At 35.5% G+C, this 18,701-nt stretch overlaps 3 protein-coding genes across 4 annotated transcripts; 2 read left to right on the top strand and 1 right to left on the bottom strand.

Moving 5' to 3' along the window:
* The first annotated feature begins 2,268 nt into the window (after positions 1–2,268).
* On the top strand, positions 2,269–3,394 carry LOC131617831 (large ribosomal subunit protein eL14-like). The gene is made up of 5 exons (XM_058889087.1): positions 2,269–2,385; positions 2,458–2,559; positions 2,657–2,786; positions 2,937–3,049; positions 3,181–3,394. The coding sequence occupies exons 1-5, from the start codon at positions 2,383–2,385 to the stop codon at positions 3,232–3,234; spliced, it is 402 nt and encodes a 133-aa protein (XP_058745070.1). The 5' UTR covers positions 2,269–2,382; the 3' UTR covers positions 3,235–3,394.
* Positions 3,395–9,460: 6,066 nt separating this feature from the next.
* On the top strand, positions 9,461–10,928 carry LOC131644311 (putative protein phosphatase 2C-like protein 44). 2 transcript variants are annotated; one of them, XM_058914777.1, is made up of 4 exons: positions 9,461–9,684; positions 9,832–10,122; positions 10,215–10,473; positions 10,589–10,928. In XM_058914777.1, the coding sequence occupies exons 1-4, from the start codon at positions 9,652–9,654 to the stop codon at positions 10,834–10,836; spliced, it is 831 nt and encodes a 276-aa protein (XP_058770760.1). In that variant the 5' UTR covers positions 9,461–9,651; the 3' UTR covers positions 10,837–10,928. The 2 variants fall into 2 exon arrangements, with proteins under 2 accessions (XP_058770760.1, XP_058770759.1); XM_058914776.1 differs by having other exon boundaries at positions 10,577–10,928.
* A 598-nt stretch (positions 10,929–11,526) lies between these two features.
* LOC131644310 (COP1-interacting protein 7-like) lies at positions 11,527–18,242 on the bottom strand. Its single transcript, XM_058914775.1, has 14 exons — positions 18,096–18,242; positions 17,685–18,010; positions 16,930–17,109; positions 16,667–16,787; positions 16,547–16,586; positions 16,357–16,409; positions 16,217–16,272; positions 15,901–16,053; positions 15,576–15,772; positions 14,009–15,459; positions 12,899–13,843; positions 12,175–12,571; positions 11,987–12,052; positions 11,527–11,873 (listed from the first exon to the last, which is right to left on the bottom strand). Exons 2-14 carry the CDS (start codon positions 17,741–17,743, stop codon positions 11,806–11,808), a joined length of 3,786 nt encoding a protein of 1,261 aa, XP_058770758.1. The 5' UTR covers positions 17,744–18,010; positions 18,096–18,242; the 3' UTR covers positions 11,527–11,805.
* Positions 18,243–18,701: the final 459 nt, after the last annotated feature.

The following is an 18,701-nucleotide window of genomic DNA, read 5'->3' as shown; positions in this document are numbered from 1 at the left end:
TTCTATTATTTCTCAATGCCAAAGTGCTTTTGTTCCGGGTTGTCAATTGCTTGATGGGGTCCTTATTGCTAATGAGTTGGTGGATTTCGCGTCTAAGGAAGGGAGGGAGTGTCTTCTTTTTAAAGTAGACTTTGAAAAAGCTTACGATAAGGTTAATTGGAACTTCCTTAGTTTCATGATGAGAAAGATGGGTTTTGGGGAGAGGTGGATGAAGTGGATAGAGGTGCTTATTTTTTCTAGCAAAATGTCGGTTTTAGTGAACGGTAGCCCCACTAAGGAGTTTGTTGTGGAAAGAGGTTGACGTCAAGGGGATCCTTTATCACCCTTTCTTTTTGTTATAGTGGCGAAAGGTTTGAAAACCTTAGTTAACAAGGCGGTGGATAACGGGAAGTTCGTTGGGTGTAATGTAAAAGGTAATTGTTTTGTGGATGTTTTACAATTCGCGGATGACACCTTACTTGTGGGAGATGGGAGTTGGAGGCATTTGTGGGCTATCAAATCGGTGTTGCGTGGTTTTGAAATTGTTTCGGGTCTTGGTATCAATTTTAACAAGAGCAAGCTCATCGGAATAAATATTAATTCTCATTTCTTGGAGGTGTCGACTTCTTTTCTTTCTTGCAAGTTGGAATCAAAGGAGTTCTCTTTTCTCGGGATTCGCATTGGATCTAAGGATTGATTTTTGGAGACCCGTTGTGGAGAAAATTAGGAAGAAGCTCTGTTCTTGGAAAGGAAGATGGCTTAGCTTTGGAGGAAGAATTACCTTATTAAAATCTGTGCTTGGTAGTTTACCTATTTTTACTCTATCTTTTTATTTGGCTCCGAAGAAGGTCATTCGAGAGATTAACAAAATTCAAAGCAATTTTTTGTGGGGAGGAACGGAGGATAAGAGGTGTGTTCATTGGGTGAAGTGGGAAGATGTTTGCTTACCGGTGGATAGAGGTGGTTTAGGGTTGAGAAGCTTGGAAGATTTCAATTTGGCCCTCCTCCTTAAGTGGAAGTGGAGAATTTTGGAGGCCTCTAATTCTCTTTGGTATAGGATGTTGAAAGCGAGATATGTGGATGTGAAGATTCGGGTGACTTTAGAAGGAGGAAGGAGAGATAATTATAGTTCTCAATCGGTTTGGTGGTCGGATGTCATTTCTTCGAAGAAGAGATTACCGACGAATTTTTTTGTTAATAATTGTTTTTTTTCACATAGGTGATGGATATACTACTTCTTTTTTGCAAGCTCATTGGATGGAAGAGGGGATTATTAGGAATTTGTTTCTGACTCTGTTTGATCTTTCTTTGTTACAGGATGTTTCTATAGCCGGAATGGGAGGTTGGCGGAATGGCGTGTGGCTTTGGTTTGATTTCGATATTCCGGTTCTAGCGGGGCCAGCAGCTGTTGTGGAGGCAGCTGAGCTACGGAACCTGCTCCGGCATCATCATCCTTTGGCGGACAGCAGTCGGCGAGACAGGGTGTCTTGGAGGCCTTCGGGCAATGAATGCTACACTGTTTCTTCTTGTTACGCTTCCATTCGGGACAACTTTCCGGTGTTTGGTCCGCATAATATTTTGGATTATATTGTTCCTCTTATTTGGAAGATTGAGGCTCCTTGTAAATCAAAAGCCTTTGGTTGGAGATGTTTCAAGAATAGGATTGCCACGAAGGATTTATTAGCTACTCGAGGTATTCTCCCTCTTACATCTAATCTTTCTTGTGTTTTTTGTGGGGATGTTGTTGAATCTTCTTTCCATTCCCTTCTATTGTGTCGGTGCGTCATTGAAGTTTGGAAGGAATAGGCTCATTGGATTGGAATGCCTTTTTCTTTAGCTGAGGATTTCAAAGAAAGTTATAGATGTTGGAGTTCTTTTTGTAAATCTAAAAAAGTTAGGAGATGTAAGGAGGGGTGTATATGGTTGGCTATTATTTGGAGTTTATGGTTGGTCAGGAATGGTATTATTTTTAGAAATACCGAGTGGGTCACTCGTGACGTGGTTTGGGGGGTTAAGGCGGTTATTTGGCGTTGTTTTCCGCTTTGAGACCTTTGGGGTTCTCTTAATATATATATATATATATATATATATATATATATATATATATATATATATATATATATACACACACACACGTCTCTTGCTGTTTAAAAAAAAAAACATAAACGGATAAAACAAAGCAGAAAAAGATAAAAACTCATAGGTTTGGTTGGTGTATAACTAAAAAGAAAGTGTGAGTGGTAAATTACAAAAACAAATACAACCCAACTTATTTTGGGCCCAAACCCGAATATAGGCCCATACAAAAGAACATCCTTATAATTAACACAAAACCCTAATTTCTAACATTCTCAAACCTACGTTGTCTGCGTTAGCTTCTTCTCTTCAAGCCGAAACTCGAAAATGGTGAATTTCTTTCCCCTTCTTTTCCAATGAATCTCACTGTTATCTTTCTCTAACTGTTTGTTCTTTGTTCAGCCGTTCAAGAGGTTCGTTGAGATCGGGCGAGTTGCTCTTGTCAACTACGGCAAAGACTATGGAAAGCTAGTTGTTATCGTCGATGTCATCGACCAAACTAGGGTAACCCATTTTCCAATTTCTCATCTTTTTTCATTTTCAACCATGCCCATTTGAATGGTTTCTCAAAAATGTTTGTGATTTGTTTGTTTGTTTACAGGCTCTAGTGGATGCACCTGACATGGAGAGGATCCCAATTAATTTCAAGAGGCTTTCTCTTACTGATATCAAGATTGATATCAAGAGAGTTCCTAAGAAGAAGGATCTCATCAAGGCCATGGAAGCCGCAGGTAGATTTTCATGAATAGTTGTGTTTTAGTTGAAATGGGTTTCATGAATAGTTGTGTTTTTAGTTGAAATGGGTTTCATAAATAGTTGTGTTTTTAGTTAAAATTTGAAACGTTTGTAATTGGTTTGGTTTTTATTTGTTGTTCGGATAGATGTGAAGAACAAGTGGGAGAAGAGCTCATGGGGAAGGAAATTGATTGTGAGGAAGAGGAGGGCTGCCCTCAATGATTTTGACAGGTTCAAGATCATGTTGGCAAAAATTAAGGTTTGTTTTTTGTCACTGTTTTATGTTTTAAATGGTTAATTTAGTTTGAGGTTTCAGTGTTTGGTTGTATGTTGTCAATGTTGGTTGTTTGTGTTAGTTTGTTTCTGATGAAATGATTTCAATTTATGCAGAGGGCTGCTAGTGTTAGGCAAGAACTTGCTAAGCTAAGGAAGACTGCAGCTTAGACATTACTTGCTGATACAATTTTCAAATTTTGTTATCAATTTTCTCTACTGAGTACAACTTTTGATGTTCGAGTGTTTTGTATTGTTAAGACAATTGATTAAATGTTTGATTATCAGATATTTGTTTCTGTATTGTGGTATATGTTACCATTCAGTCTTCTATTTTGTTTTTGATTGCTTATTTCAGTTAGTTTTAGCTGATTTCATATACAAGCCAATCTAGATGTTAAGTTTTGTTGTTAGTAGTGTTCTTTGTCACTACATTCATGCTGTTATTACCTACATTCTAATTCCTATTAGTTTGAATGGAAATTTGAATCTTGTTAGATGTTTTTTGTCGATTCTTTAAACCCTTTCCGATGAGCGTAACTGTTAGACTTGGATTCATTGGATGTGTTTGCTTCACTTTGTGAGTCTTTTTTTACCCATGTTCTCACCGACTATATATCTTCTTCCCCATATACCAAAATATATCCTTGACCCAATATGTACCATTGCTCTCCTTTTTAGTAGTGGCTTCTTTCATGGTTCATATGACATCTTACATGCTGTTCATTCTAGCTATCTGCCCTGACCTTACTCTTAAAGGCACGGGCTTTCAAAATGTTGTCTTAGTTTCCACATCCTTATCTAAATTGCCTATGCTTGACAATGGGGTGGTGACTGAATTTATCCTCCCCAAACTAAGGCTGCTTTAACAAGTTCACATTTCCCCCCAACCCCTCTGGCTCTAAGTCTATGTTTTGTTGGAATGATTTTAAGGTTTCAAGAATAAAAGATTATTTCTTCTAATTGATTTTAGTTGAAGTTTGAAATTTTTAAAAATTTTAAGTTGAAAAATCGAGACTACGTGACACATTTCTTCCACTGATGAGCTTTCTCGGTCTGTGCCGAGCTTTATCGCGACCTAAGCATCTGATTGACCTCAATGCTAATGGTTATCCCCACCCCAAGGTTTAACAAATGAATGAAGTGATCTCTTTTCCTTTTAGTCGTTGATTGTGTGGTGCTTCTTAAGTAAAACATCAATTTATTTTTATTTAACCATTATATTTTTAAACATTCATTTTTTTTCAAAAGTATTTGGTTTCTCTCATTTTTTCTATAAACAACACTAATAAAAATTGTTTCTTACATCTTTTTATAGAACATTAAAAATTGTTTCTTACACCTTTTTTATAAAACATTTTATTAGTTCTTTGTTTTTGCTTATGTTATAGGTAAGAAAGGAGTATTTCAATTCATTTATTATTTTTATTAATAATAATTAGCTAATGATATTATTGATAAAACAGTAAGTTACAAATTTTTTAATTAAAAACAAAACAGTATAGTTGAACAAATTCATCTAGAACTTTTGTTACCCAAATAAAAGAACACAATCATTAAATACTTTCTATGACAACTTATATTGAACTAGCAGCATTCCTCAGCAACTTTTGTTTTAGAACATCCAAAATTTTCAATTATACAAAGAGAATCTCTTTGTACACCTATATAGGAGAAAAAACACCTCTGAAAATTCTAAAATATCTTTCATATATGTATATTTGAACGTATTTTTTCACATTTTAAAATTATTTCGGATATTTATATCCGAAAATACCTTTACCAAACGTTTTATTATTTAAACATTGGATTTAAAATCTCAGTGGTATTTTCTGATATGCATATCCGAAAAATACCTTCCTATATATTTTTCCCACTATCACTATTTAATTCATTTTCTTTCACTACAAAATCAAAACCCTCTCCAAAATCTCAACCATTACTAATCCATTTTTTTGTCTTCAAACCAAGTATCAAGTGATTGAACATAACAAAGAGAGCATAGTGAGGCAAAGTTTCCTCATTTCATCTCTTATTTGCTTGCATTGGTGTTGATTTATTGGAGAAGAAACCTGTGTCACTTTGGATACGCACTTCCGAAATTCACCAAACTTATTTCGGATGTGCATATTTAAAATAGTGTCTGTTACAGCAAAAAATAATTTTAACAGAATATAGGTTTTATGCACATGTTAGGTATGATGCATCCCGACAACATTGCCAGAGATGGTGTAGATGTTCTAGAGGAGGTCAACGAAGATGCTAAGCCAAAAGAATTGTGGTAGCGATAGATGTTCGACAAGAATTTACAAATGAAATGACTTTCACTTCTCGTCAACGTTTGCTTGAGTGGATCCGAATTGAAGCTAGTAAACTTGGATTTGGCGTTGTGATAGCAAGGTCCGACATTGACACTAGTAGAAGGCAAGCATTTGTTGTGATGACATGCGAGAGGGGGTGGGAAATATGTTTCAAAATTTTGTAAGTTAAAACATGATGACACGGCATCGAGAAAATGTGCATGTCCGTTTAAGTAGCGCGTATCTTGTAGGATTGATGGTTTGTGGTGTTTTAGTGTCGTTTGCGGACTTCATGCATTGGACACCAAGCTACAGGGGCATCCAATTGTGTGTCGGCTTAACCACAAAGAGAAGGAATCTATTTTAGAATTATCGATAATCAAAGTTACACCAAGAAACATACTTGCTGAATTGAAACAAAAAAGACCATAAAGTGTTTTAAATATCACACAGATATACCATGAACGTTATAAACTGAACATCACGAAAAAAAGTCTGAGGTAAAAAATGCAACAACTTTTGAAACTTTTGGATGATAACCAATACGATTCAAGGTACAAAGCTAGCTTGTGAGGACAACGTTACTATTCGTGGCATATTTTGGACTCATCCAAGTGTCTTTATTATTGATTCGACGTACAAAACCAACAAGTATAGGCTTCCGCTTATAGAAATTGTAGGCGAGACCTCTACGGACAAGACATTTTCGGTTGGATTTGCTTTTTTTGGAATGTGAGAAAGAAGATAACGTTACATGGGCATTGAGAATATGCAATACTCAATTGGTTGATCCACAAAATATGTCTAGTGTCATTGTTACCAATCGAGATAATTTCCTTATGAATGTGGTTGGTATTGTCTTCCGACATTAACCGCATTACTTTGTAGGTATCATATAACAAAAAATGTGAGATCAAAGCTCAAACTCGCAGCTAACACTAAAGAAAAAAATGATGAAGACGAAAACATCCTCAAACACGTTGTTGTGGTCGAGAAGATAATGAATGCATGGATAGATATTTTAAATTTATGTTCCAAAGAGTTATGTACCGAGAATATGTCTACAGTCCTTGAAAAGGTGAAAGAGAAAGTTGTATGCGCTTGGACGGATCATGTTAGACATTTGGGATGCACAACAACCAACAACATTGAATATGCACATGCAGTGCTGAATAAATGGTTGGATGATAGCAAGGGAGATCTTTGTAGAGAATGAGACACAGTGAACCAAATGCTCCAAAATCAACATAATGAAATTCAAACGATGTTTGGTCGGAGCATGACTGTGGCGGAACACCGATTTAAGGGCAACACCTTACTCGCAATTGAATTTCAACATATCCAGGGCTGAATTGAATTTTATTTTTCATGAAGCAAAGTGGGCGGATATAAAGGGTCCGGATAGTTTGAAGTGTGGGAGTACAATTAGAAAAACTTAAAGGCTTCCATGTGCTTGTCTAATTTCTAAAAAGATGATGTTGAATTCCCTTATACACATGGATGAAGTCTTCGATCATTGTAAAAGACTTCGATTTGATGACTACGAACCAACGAAAGAGGGTACATCCAATGTAACCATCACAACCGAGTTGGAAGTGATCATGGAAAGGTTTTCTAAAGCGGATGACACCAAGAAATTGCACATAAAAGAACAACTGAGAAAAATTGCTTTTCCGAAAACAACCGATTTAAAACCTCCTTCGCAACAGGTTAAAAACAAGGGTGCGCCTAAAAAGGCGAAAAGTACCCAAGATGACACGTCAACTAAGCGGACTCCTATGAAGTTGTTGATTATTTGTTCCCGGATTCACCTACACAAAAAATCTAAATGTAGTGCTAACAAGGGAGCGCACATTTCCAAACCGCCTCGCACACCTCCGTTTTAAAAATCACCGATGATCTACATTGGTGAGATGCCTCTATTTATGCACAAACACATTAAAAATATGGTTGATGTAAGGATCAATGGTAATTGCGGATATCGGACCGTTGCCATTTTACTCGGTAAAGGAGAAGAGAATCACACTCTCATTCGCTGAACACTTATTTCAGAGTTGACTTCACATAGGGAATTTTACACCCAACTTTATGAGAATAAATATAACTTCGATAAAATTCACGATGCCCTTGTTCTATATATTAGCACTCACGCATCCGTTTCAAAGTGGATGTCCTTCCCTGAGATGGACCATCTTATAGCAAATGCGTATGACCGGGTGTGTGTCGATCTGACGAGATTTGGATTTTCAGAGATATTTTTCCTACTTCATAGTCGCCCACCTATAGACCCGTCCGACCACATTATTTGTATCAGGTATCTAAGATCGCGCCACTTTGTACAAGTTTTTTTGAAATTGGGGTGTCCTATTTCGATTACGGCATGTCAGTGACACATCATACAAAAGAGGCAGACACTTGGCCCGATCATTTTTTTGAAAGGATGTTGGAGTTCGAAGAAATGATGAAGAAAGAGAGGGAAACAAATAGGGAAAAGTCGAAGAATTTACAAGTTTTAAAATTAAGCGATGACAATTCGTTTGGTGTATTTTAGAATGTTATCGAATCATTTTTTGTATGTATTATCGTGAAGAATATAAAACCAATACGATTATATATATATATAATGTAATCAATGTTTATTCTTACCAATTTAATTGTTTTGTATGTTGATTTTGCCATATCAAAATGGTATCATTGGGATTCTGTTTCTGCATAATTCAGAAATTCATATCCGAAATTATAAAGCATTAGGGTTTATTTCAGAAGTGCATATCCAAAATATGCACTGATAACAAGATTAGATTTCTTGGGCCCATATTACTTCAAAAAGTCTATAAATATGGTCTCTGTTGATTTTCATCAACATCACAAGCCACAATCAGAAATGACTCAAACCTACCATCACCTTGCTTTTGTCTACTTCAGTAGTGGTTACTGGATGTCGCTTCAATTTAGGTTCTCGCACGACACACCGTTCACCGAGCTGATTCCGACACTGAACTCTCTCTTGTAATATCCAGAACGTTGGAAGGTGTTTAAGCTTGAGTATCGTTCACGTTCACTTGACGCCGAAGGAAAAGTAAAGTTCACCCCATTTGAGCTCAAGAACGCCGACGATTTAGAGGTTATGTGAGCAACTTTTCAACAATATTCTTCAAAGGATCCGATCGAGTTGGATGCGAAACTTCAAATATCGGGAGAAGATGTTATCAAAATGTTGCGCCGTCCTCAACTACCCGTTTATAACAATATGTAACGTTATATTTATGTTGATCTATCTATGTAATTTTGATTATTTATGATAAATCTATGCATTGTTGCTTTGTTGATTTGGAATTTGTCTCATACATATTTTCGGATGTACATCCGAATTCACCTTTTTTCTAAAAAAAATGGAGTTCGGAGATACATGAGAAGTCACCTTTTTTCCCAAAAAAAAATGTGATTTCGGAGATGCATGTGCGAAGACACCTTTTTTCCCAAAAAAATGATGACTTCGAAGATGCATATGCAAAGTCACATTTTTTTTTTCCGAATAATAAGGTGACTTCGAAGTTGCATATGTGAAGTCACATTTTTTCTACAAAAAGATGAATTCAGAAATGGATATCCGAAATATAAAGATATTTTAAGATTTTCACCAGAAATCTCTAAAAAAAATGTATGAGGGCATAAAAAAATTCTCTTATACAAATTATCTTAAATCAAACCACCAACCAGATCAATCCTTTTATGGGTTAATTCTAACAAAAGCTTAAAAAGTAAGTGAAGATTCAACTAGTATTAACTCAAATCAATATGCAATTAACTAAAAAGAAGAGTAAATGAATAGACTCTCTGTCCCAAATCAATATTCAAGTTAAACTAATAGTAGTATAAACCAACTCATGTTCAACACCTTGGAGTTTGAAGCACCTTCATGAAGTAACCAAATGACCCTGAATATTCATATGCCATTTGTCATTTCTCCACCATATTCTTGTTCTCTCTCTGCCGTTTACAATTATTTAATCTTCTATTATTCTCATATTCAACTTTTTTGTATTGTTTGTATTTTAAAGCTAATTGGTATTTCAATTTAGTAGCTTAGGAATTCTAAGGTTATCTTTGAGTCTAAGTTTTTTATTTATGGTCAAAATCTTACTCAAGATTCTGCATGTGCCCTTTTAAAATAAAGCCAATCCATTTCTTACTCAACACCTATACTTGATTTACTAACTTTTCTGGTCAACTTCTGCAAATATAAGTTTTCTTCCTTTCAACTTCTGATCAAACAATAGTGAACATCATGAGAATCAGATATCTTCATCTCAAGCTCAAAGTAAGCTATTGTTCTTTCTCAACTTTCTTTTGTTTACTTTGTTTCCCTTGATGTGTCTGAGATGTGTCAGTATCTAAAAAGTAGTCACTATGTATCAGTTTCGTCTTCGTGTGGTTATAGAGTTAATCTAACTACTGATATGGATAGGCATTTAGGTTGAAAAGGTTTCTGCTAAGAGTTCTAGGCAGAAAGAGAATCAGAAGGCTTATGCCAGCAAATAAGCCTTCATGGATGACACCAATAACACATGGTTATCAAGTGGTGGAGCATCATATGATCATAGATGGTTCAGATTACTCAGACTTTGATTCAATAGTGGTACAAAGAGAGCAAATGGATCAAACAGAATTGTGGTATTTTGGAATCTTTGATCCACTAGTAGGGGACAAGGTTACCAAGTATATGCAATCTCATTTCTTTTCAAAGAAGCTTCAAGAGGTACTTTGAGTAACTATAACGATTTTTCAAATGTCACTTTATCATGAAAGATTCTTGAAAAATGCATCATTTTTTTTTTTATTACTTCTTAGGCTCAGATATGGAGAAAAAGCAAAGAAATGATGAAGAGAGCTTATCTTGGTGTAAGGGCAAAGATGAGAGAAGAGAATAGATATGAAGAAACATGTAGAATGAGTTCAGCATCTGTTATGGTAATCAATGGAGAAAAACTTGTAATAGCTAATATAGGAAATTACAGAGTTGTTGTATGTAGAAATGGCATGGCTCATCAGAAAACTGACACATATCAACAATCAGCCAAAAGACATTGGTCTCACAGAATATTTTCAGGTATCCTATACTATATACAATGTGTTTGTCTTTGTTAGAACTTAAAATGAATGTTCACTTTGAGAAATGGACTCATATTTTGAATTCATTTATCTCATACTAGCATATGAATCAGGAAATGCTGTAGCTACCAGGTATTCTAGCAGCTCAGAACTTGTCATCAGAAGTGAAAGTATTGACTCTGATTCTGAATTTCTGATACTAGCAAGCAATGGCATATGGGAGGTAATGAAGAACCAAGAGGCTGTGAGTCTAATAAGTCACATTGAAGATCCACAAGAAGCAGCTGAATGCTTGGCAAATGAAGCTTTAAATAGAATGAGCAAAAGCAACATCTCATGCTTAATCATTCGCTTTGAATGATGTTTCACCATGTTCAGTCCTGATAGAGTGAAACTTTGTATGCAGAGTTGTTACTTACATCACCGACCCTTTATTGCATTGCTATTGATTGATATAGGCATGTTATTTATTTACATTACATGGTTCATATCATTACACATTTAATTGACTTCAACAGCTATAGAACAGAAAAATATCATGTAACATACACACAGTGGCATTATTTTATGAGGGGACCAAAAAGATACATATAATATAACTATTTATAGCTAATTTGTCATCAAACAGATATTGGCACAATGTTTCATTATCCTTGTTTTAACTAGAGAAACACTTTCAAGCATCTAAAAATGAGAAGTAAATCTCAATACTAATTCCAGTGGTATTAATTGCATTTGAGGATTGTTTGTTTCTCTGAGTAAGCCAATATTTATTATTTCTTGTAGTTGTAGGGTAAAGATTTCTTGTAGTTTATGCTCATAAAATACAAGAAATTTTATGACAAGAAAGAATATCATAAATGTCAACCAAATCCAAAATGTGTAGGCCACCCAAATCTTAAAAAAGAGGGGAAAAAACCTCAACCATGTGAGGAAGAATCTACTTGCTATGCTACCCCATCCCAAACCCCCCACCCACCAAAATCCTTAAAAAAAAAAAAACTAAAACACCATTTTTAACCATAAAATAAAAAACATAAATTTTGGTCAGTTAGTTAAACACTTTCGACTTTTGAAAAATGCAGTAAGTAGTTCATATGTTCGACATTTCGAATTTACAAAACAGAAATGCTCAAATATTTGTTCCAGTGAAAGAAGAAAATCCTTAATCACTTGGGAGATATGAAGAATGTTAGATGAATATACAAAGATCAAATTTCACAGCAATAGATACTTCAGTTATCTTTTCCTGCTCCTCACATTTAAGACCAAAAAATATATATCAAAGCTTGTGACTGCATCAACCTTACCAATAACAGCATCCACTCTATCAAGCCATTTGTATCTTCTTTTCACTATTCTTTCGAAATGGCGATAGCAGTGAAAACGAGCGAGAAGCTGCATAACAACCATATCCATATTTAGATAAGTAATACTACTATACTAGTAGATTATAATATACAAAAGAGGATAGGCATATATGAAAAGCTGAGCATGCATTGGGTGCTTACACTTTTGTTGAGTCGTGCTGGCAGTGGGAGTTTCATCTTGAGAGATCAAATTCTTTAAAGTATGAACTGAGGATGACATGGAAAATTTGATAGTCAGTTAGTTTGTATACACATAGATATAACCGAAAAAGTAGGACTTATTTTCAATAATAATTTTAATCTGCTGATGACTTTAATGAAAGCATTACCTTCATTAGAGGAACTGTTAGTTCCAATCTCATCTGCCTCAGAACCATCAACGCTGACATTATCTGTTTCCGTGTTGCGTGTAGTCGGGCTGTGACTCTTTTTCCCAAACTTCAGCAGTCGTCTGAACCCTTTTGCTGATTCCTTTACATGAGGCTTCTCGGTTGTTTCAGGAATCTTTTCAAGTGAGTTTCTGAGATCGGACACACGTGCTTTACCAGTGTCTGTACCAATTGCGGCAGTTTCTAAACTTGTGGGAGCTGCTTTACCATACTCGCTATTTCTTGTACTGGGATCTTCCATAGAAGAAACTCGAGCATATGGGGCATGATATGCTTCCTCAGCAATACAAATGCTGGATGATTTTGAAGGCTCTTTTTCTGTATTATCCATTTTGACCTGGTTTTGGAAGATATTATATTCAAAATTAGCCGATGCACTAAGCCGGTATCTCATCCATGAAGCATGTAGAATTAGAAATACATTTTTTTCTTCAAAACTACGCATGTGATTATATCCAAAATCATAATGCTATATCACGTATTACAACAAGCGTGTAGAATTTGAAGTGCATCTTTTTTATTAATGAATCACAGATTATAGGAAACATAACATTGACATATATGAAGCTTTTTAATTCACCTTCACCTTACTCCTGCAAGAGTATGAACTAACAAGGTATTTAAATCATCATCGATGTTAATGTAAGTTGTTGTGAATACATACCTCAGTAGATATGGGTTGCAGGTGAGATTGGATCTCTGAGGTTTCTTTATCTATTGTGTCCATGCTTAATGGTGAAACAGGAGCACGAATGGCAACATAATTGGATGCTGTCTCAATTTTCTCTTTCACTTTACCACTATCATATTCTTTCACCGGGGCATAAATAGAAGGCGCGTAAGGTTTCTCACGCTCAAGCATTACAACAGTTTTCTCAACTACAGGATTGTCATCTCCATCATCAATGGACGAAATTCCTGTTTCCTTTTTCTTCAGCATGCTATTGGTACCTTCTGAATTTGTTACAGATTTGTTATCATTCAACTTCTGTGTCTTTACTTTCACTGTTGATACATTTTGCACAGTTCCAGTTGCTTTAGATGTTCTAACCTTCAGTTCTGGAAGGGCTGCTATCTTACTTTTATCATGATTCACAATGGCCGAGATCTTTTTGCTCTCCGGTCCATCAGATGGTTTAGTCTTTGATATTGTTCCTGTACCACGTGGTTTAACCGAGGAAGTCTGAGGAATGGAGCTCATTTTAGGTTCTGACAATCTTCTAATCCGTGCCATCGATGCCTTAGTATTTGTTGCACTATCACCCTTCTCTAGCTTAGATTCAGGCAAAGAAGACACTGATTGGCTTAATTTGTTATCATTCAAGTGGCTTCTAGTACTCAACCTGCTGGTTTTTGAAGTTTTCAAAGAATCAACCGAACTAACAGAAGCAGTTCTGGTGGGGAATCTTTGAAGGGGTGAGGATGGCCCTGGTTCTGAATCACTAAATTTTGAGCCTTTACGAGAGCTTGGTGAAAGTTTTGTAGGAACTTGTCTCTTTGTAACATGAGATGTCGCTGGTGACTGTGAAGTGACTGAGCTACTCTTGGCAGCGATTCTCTTTTGCCTTTCCATCTTTAAAGTTTCTATACGTTTAATTGCTTCCTCTTCCTAGATATTAGAAGGAAAGAAACAGTGTTGTATAATAATAATGGTTTTTCAATTTAATATAACTAAAAACAATGTAAAGGACCTGCATACAATTTTCGAATCCATTTTAAGCTAATTGTATGAAATAGAAACACGAGTGCGAGTTACGGGAGTAGGAGTGAGTACCTTCTCTTTCTTCAATTTCTGGAGATCAGCTTTGTAGTTTCGTAAACTCTCGGCACGTGCCCGTGCTTCTTCCAAAGGACTAAGTTTAGAAGGCTTCCCTCTCCTTATTGGTCCGACGCTCTTTCTTTTGTCAGAACTATTTGGAGTAGTTTTTGATTTTGGCTCCTTATCCAGCCTCTTGGATCCTGGTTTAGCATCGGCCAATACCTCTTTGTTTTTATTTTGTAAAGCACCACCAGCTTGGGCCTGCATTTCATAGTCTAAAGCAGGGTCGTAACTCTTTGACCCCCCTTCAGCTCCTCGTTCAGGCATCATGCTTAATACATCTAGTTGATAATTCAAATGGTCGGTCCCATTTAAAGGTTTTTCTTTCTTTTGACTCACCATCGGGAACTCAGAATCTATATCGATCATGTTTCTCTCAATATTTCCTGTATCATTGACTTGGATTGATCTATGCTCCAACATGTAGGAATCATCATTCATATCGTGAAACAACTTCCTTTGCAAATTATCGTTTGAATAACCAAGTCCGCTGCTGGTAATTTCCAAGCCTGAGGAAGGATATGAATTACCGGACTGACTTTCTTGTTTGGAAACGATGAAATCATCACTAGCAGCAGCTCTCCTATAACCACTGCTTCTTCCATTTGCTTCCAAAGATTGTGCATCATCTATTGAACGACTGCCTTGAACTTCATGCATTCCCCGCCCATTCAAAACTAAAGGATCATTGACTGAAACATGGTTTTTTCTTCTCCTATCATCCACCTTTTCCATACCAAATTGGTCATGGTCAATGGCATGTCTATCTTCATCAACATCTCTGAGTAAACAATTTTGGAAAGCTTGCCAGTGTCCTCCATCTGCATCCTTTACATAGTCCGTTTCTTCCTTATCAGACGAATTCAACTTCTTTTCTTTTCTAGATCCCCTTCTTTTTGAAGTCTTCACATGCTCCTGATTATCAATATCTTCATCAGTTTCAGAAGCAGAATCTGAATACGATCCACTGCCAGAAGAATTTTCTGTCTTTGTTATGTAATTGATATTCCTAATAACCACCATGCCAGATTTCTGTCTACCTGATCGGCTAGCCTTCTTCCGTCGCTCTCCTGTCTGCGAACCTTCCCTCTCCACATCCACTTCATCCTGCAACCTTGATTTTGAAGCTTCTGAATCAGTATTGCTTTGTCTACTATCCATGGAATGCCTTCTGAAACCCATATTTTGAGAAGCAGCTAGTCTAGGATCCTCCATAGGTGAATAATTTTGCTGCATATATGGACTGTTTCCATATGTTTGATAGTAAGGTATTCCTTGCACTGGATATGGCTGATAGACCGGTAGAGCACCTGGCGGAGAATGAATAGGCCAAGGAGGGTACATGTGATGCGGAAATTGACCATGCATATTATCTTGGTGGCCTTGACTGTCCATTGGAGGCACATCTGGAAAAGGGAAAAGTAAATTGTGAAACGAGAGTTTTGTCCATATAAGTCCATTTGTGTATGTGAGCATATAAAAAGAGTAGTACCGAGCTATTATTCTGGAAATTGTAAGGTACCTGAACTTGATTTCCCATTATTCTCTGAGTCCAACTCAGTATGGGATGCAAAGGGCGTATTTGGAGGTATAATGCCAGAACCATTTAATAAAGTGAAGTTTGGGTGGTTGGACATCATTTCAGCAGCTTCAATTTCAAGCCATTGTCCATTTTCATGTTTTCTTTTCCAAAGATCTCTAAATTTTGCAGAAGCATCCCTGATAAGTGACCAAAATTAGCACCAACATGATTGGCCAAATGTCACATGTTACACGTCAATGGAAGAAAGAACACAACATTTGACCAATTAAGGTCAATAAGGTTTATGAAAAAAGAGTCTTCTTACATCAATCGAGATGCTCCAAAGCATTCAGCAAATGACATCAAAGCAGGTATATAGTCAATCTCAAAACCAGCAGCAACAGCACGTGCAAATGCCATGCCTTGCTCTTTCTGCAGCACTGATTTGCGCGTCTCTAGGACTTTCAAAAGCTGAACTCTGAGAAAATGTGATAGTATTGGATAAAACATATGTTAACAATCTGCTTCAGATAGTCAAAAGAAGCTTCATATATACCAAACTTATTTATTAAAAGCTCGAATTTTCTACTGTAACAGATGGTCATAGATTGAAGGAGGGGGTTAAAGGTGATGGAATTTACTTTGAGTTTCCTTCTGATGTGGCGTTTCCATTTACTTCAGGTAGATGATCATCAGGCTGAAACATAACCATAAAATTAGAAAAATAAGTTAAGGTAAGTCAAAAAATGAATATGACATTAATTATTGAAGACCTATTAACCTTGTAAAGAACAATCGCTTTCTCCTCGTTCGTATCATGTTGAGTCTTCCTGCCTGTGTACAGTAGAAAGTTTAGATGTAGATTTAAATCTTGAAAATCTTGGCAGAGCATTAAATACACCAAGATTTCTTGAAAACAAGTTAGTAGTTCTCAATGATAATTTGAAATAAACCCGTTCTTTCAAAAATACCTTCTGTGTTTTCTGCATGTTTTACTTGATTTTCTTCCACCTGTAGAAATACATGATTACTCAAACAGTCTTTTAAGTGAAGACAATCAATCATACAATAATGCTTGATATTTTACTTACAGAGCTAATCCCAATCGAGTTATTTCCTTGAATGGCAATTGCCTCTTCGATTTGTAATATTTCAGCTTCTGTAGTATACACACGTTCCAATATCTCAGGAGTGTTTACAAAGCGAACAAACCTATAAAACCATAGACGATTTATGACAGGAACTTTAGTCTAGAGATTACATGCAACATCAACTCAAAAAAGGGCTGAGAAAATATCATTCTAGATCACGCGATAATACACATATTAATAAACCGAAACATTAAAAATTAAACCTTTCAAGAGTTCCTTTGGTAAACCATGTGGAATCACTGCCATCATCCGGCTCAAGAACAATTGAATAACCACCCTTGTCCATTTGATCTTGAGCCGCTTTCAAGTGAGAAAGAAATGGATTGAGCAAACCTGAAGCAATTTTCTCCTTCTTTCCATTCACAGTTATAACCAAGTCAAACCTGATTTACACAGAAGCAGAAACATTGAAAAATCAAACACATAAATCAGTGTTTACAAACAATGTGTAATTTTTATCATCAAGCTTTCTCATAAATCAATTAGTAACAAAATAATAACAACTATAAAAAAACAAGGGTTTCTCAACTCTCCTAGTTAGCACACCTTTCAAATTTTGCATTCTAGTACTTAATCATAACAACAACATCACTGTGAAATCCACAAAACTTCAAACTTTATCACATAAAAATACCCTAACCACATACAACTTTAATTATTTTCCATAAAATCTATGATTAAACTTGCTTATAACACCCATGTTGCAAAAACCATATCATGTTACTAGATTCCAATTATATCAGCAAACTTGAAAATTATAACTGATATAAAAAACTTATTTCCAATTAAGGGAATAACCTAAAGTCATTAACATCCTTAAACAAACCCAAGTACACCAAAACCGTCATAAGTACTATAAACTAAGCCAAAAAAAGAAAACTTCACCTTTGCACAACTTAATCAGTTCAAAGTTTTCAACAAAACATTCAATTAAACCCATTGAGCAATAAACTATTACCTTGTTCTAGTAGGAGTGAGTTGAAAAACAGCTGAATCCAACCTCACTGAAGAGTTCATTTTCAGTCACAAAAAAGAATAACCAACACAGCTTAGACGAATAATCCACCAACAAGGTTCAGAATCAAAGTGATAAAAAAAAAAAAAAAGTATTTTTATATATATAAGAAAAAAAGAAAAAAAAAATGAAAAAAGGGTTAAGTTTAAGGAGAGAACAAAAAAGAGAGTTAGAAGGTTAAGTTGAAATTGTGAAAGAGAGAGAATCCAAAAATTGTAATTGTTTTTTGTTCTTCTTTCTTCTCTTTAGATACCAACTCCAACGAATACCTGTGTGAATGTGACAAAAATAATAAAATCACGAATTTAAAGAGAATAAGGGTAAAAATGGAAATACATTAAAATTGACACTAACAATTGGAAATTTGGAAGCGCCGAGGTTTGACAGTGATACGGTCAGAGAGACAGATCTGTGTTTTCTAGCTTCAAGGTTGTCTTGGAAATTACTACTATTTTACCTTCTTCTTCCATTGTTTTTACTCTCTTTATTCTCTGTTTGGTGTTTGGTAACTGCTTTTCATTATTAAAGAATAATTTTCTAGTCACTCTCATGACTAATTTTCAAATTCCTCTTCAAAATAATTAAATGCTGTTAAATGATGTAGTTGAATTAATATTTTTTAATTTTTACATTAAAAAATTTAATAAATATTTTTCTTGTCTGCAGATAAAATCGTAATAACTACTAAAAATTCACCTATCACAGAGCAGTAAATACAAAAATTGAATTTTGATGATGATATTTAACTTAATAATATCATTCCTGCTAGTTGAGATAGGACTTGCAGTGAAGTTTAATGATATTTTGATAAGAGGAATTGAAGAGGATGAGAAGGAATCTACATCTTTAAGTTATGATGAAGAAATGGACCTTCAATTCATCACTACTAAGGCACTAAAAGTCAATAATTGAAAATGAAGAGGAATATATATAAATAGTATTGTTATGCTTTTTCCTTGT

The sequence above is a fragment of the Vicia villosa genome, linkage group LG1 (assembly GCF_029867415.1).
Source record: "Vicia villosa cultivar HV-30 ecotype Madison, WI linkage group LG1, Vvil1.0, whole genome shotgun sequence".
Classification (NCBI taxonomy): domain Eukaryota; kingdom Viridiplantae; phylum Streptophyta; class Magnoliopsida; order Fabales; family Fabaceae; genus Vicia; species Vicia villosa.
This window is presented reverse-complemented; position numbering and strand designations above follow the sequence as displayed.